Raw genomic sequence first — 2043 nt, forward strand, 5'->3', positions numbered from 1 at the left:
AAACTTTATAACCAGTACTATCCTCTCAATTGTCTATCAGGCAGCACTAAAAGAGATACTCATCATATACTTTTAGACGGAATGAATGGTGACATATACTGGGTAAGCAAAGTTTCTCCTTCACCTCAGAAAATTTCTTCTACCCTTTATATTTCTGAACAAACAAGAATCTATTGGTTTTGAAAGCTATTTATCTCCAGCAACATAAAGGAAATGACCTTTAATGAGATGGTATTGGGGCTCCTTCTTCTGTTTCAGACTGGATTTGGGGCCTTGGGAAACTCCTTCCTCCTGGGTCTTTATACCATCACCTTCTTCACTGGTCCGAGCCTGAGGCCCATAGACTTGCTTCTCTGCCATTTGGCCTTTGTCAATGACTTGGTTCTTCTCTCCAAAGGAATCCCTCAGACACTGTCTGCTTTTGGGCTCAACAATTTCCTGGATGATGTCGGATGTAAACTTCTGTTTTACTTACACCGTGTGGCCCGGGGCCTTTCTCTCAGCACCACTTGCCTCCTGAGTGGCTTCCAAGCCATCACTTTAAGCCCTAGAAGCTCCAGGGGGGCAGAAGTAAAAATCAGAAAACCACAGTTCCTTGTCTCATTCTGTTTCTTGTGCTGGACTTTTCATCTGCTCACACACCACATTATTCTTTTAGAAGTCAAAGGCCCAACAAGAATGAAAAACATCACTGAAACAAATAATTTAATTTATTGTTCTGCTCCAATTGGTATTTCATTTAATGTTCCTCTATATCTATTTATATTCTCCCTTCCTGATGTTTTATGTGTAGGAATTATGGTGGGAACCAGTGGATATTTGGTTTTTGTCTTGTACAGACACCACCAGAAAGTCCAGTACATTCGTAGCAATAATCACACACCACATAGTTCCCCTGAAATCAGAGCCACCCAAACCATACTGCTGTTGGTCAGCATGTTTGTATCTTTTTACTCCTTGAATACTATTTTAACATTGTTTATGCTGTTTGGAACGCTGACTTCCTGGCTGGCTCACATCAATGTCTTCCTAGGTGCCTGCTTTCCAGCTTGTAGCCCTTTTGTTCTAATTGTCAGTGACTCCCAAGTCCCCAAGTACTCTTTTGCTCTGTGGGACAGAAAAAAGCATTGAGTGCAATAACATCCTGAAAATATACAGCTAGGTGATACAGTAGATGAAATTCTGGATCTTGCAGTCTAGAAAATCCCATTAAAATTTCTGACTCAGATACTTAGTAGCTGTATGAAGCAGGGCAAATCACTTCACATTAGTTTGCTTCAGAATTATATTTGTAGAGGGGCGGAGCCAAGATGGCCGCATGAAGGCAGCATCTTACCAGAGCTCTCTCACAAGGTCTGTCAGATTCCCATAAAAAGGTGAATTTGATCAGATTTGAGAGAGTCAGAAACCACAAGCAGTCTGCATGGGGCAAATTTCGAAGCCAGGAGAGTCTGAAAGGCCGGAGGCACGAACCTGTAGGCTGGGAGAGTGCTCAGTGCGGAGCTGCTCCAGACCAAGTTGGAAGCGGCTGGCTGGGAAATCCACGTGGGAGATGGGCTGGGAGAAAGCTGGGCACCCGAAACCGGTGGAGATCCCCAGGCCTCCCAACACAGGACGGCAGTCTGTGGAAGCAACGAGAGGCAGCGCAACGCCACTGGCCGTGAAACACCGACTCCTGAGGCTTGCAGCCCAAACGTATGAAATGCGGCTTCTTGAACTTCCAGGAGGCATAATGGTCAGGTAAACGGTTCTAATCCCTCCCCTCCCCACCCAGAGAATTCCTCGGGAAAAAAAAAAAAAGAACGCTGGAACTGAGCAGAAAGTAGTGGGGCTTCAGTGGTCATTTAGTAGAAGTTCATCAGTCCCAGAGGGGCAGAGGCAGCAAGGGTCAACGCCAGGAGCCCAGACATAGTCTTGCTCCCCCAAGGGGAAGTGCCAGACATCAGCTCAAACAACAAACAGCTGAGACCATTGCTGATAAGCAAGTGCTGGAGAGCACCCATAGGGAATGAGAAGCCAGGGAGCCAGACCCCTCCCCCACAC

At 45.9% G+C, this 2043-nt stretch overlaps 1 protein-coding gene across 1 annotated transcript; it reads left to right on the forward strand.

Moving 5' to 3' along the window:
- The first annotated feature begins 213 nt into the window (after positions 1-213).
- LOC118836488 (vomeronasal type-1 receptor 1-like) lies at positions 214-1162 on the forward strand. Its single transcript, XM_036743766.1, is given in 2 exon segments — positions 214-1089; positions 1091-1162. Coding segments are annotated over 2 exon segments (948 nt in total).
- The last annotated feature ends 881 nt before the right edge of the window (positions 1163-2043 follow it).

Source organism: Trichosurus vulpecula, chromosome 2 (genome assembly GCF_011100635.1).
Source record: "Trichosurus vulpecula isolate mTriVul1 chromosome 2, mTriVul1.pri, whole genome shotgun sequence".
Classification (NCBI taxonomy): Eukaryota; Metazoa; Chordata; class Mammalia; order Diprotodontia; family Phalangeridae; genus Trichosurus; species Trichosurus vulpecula.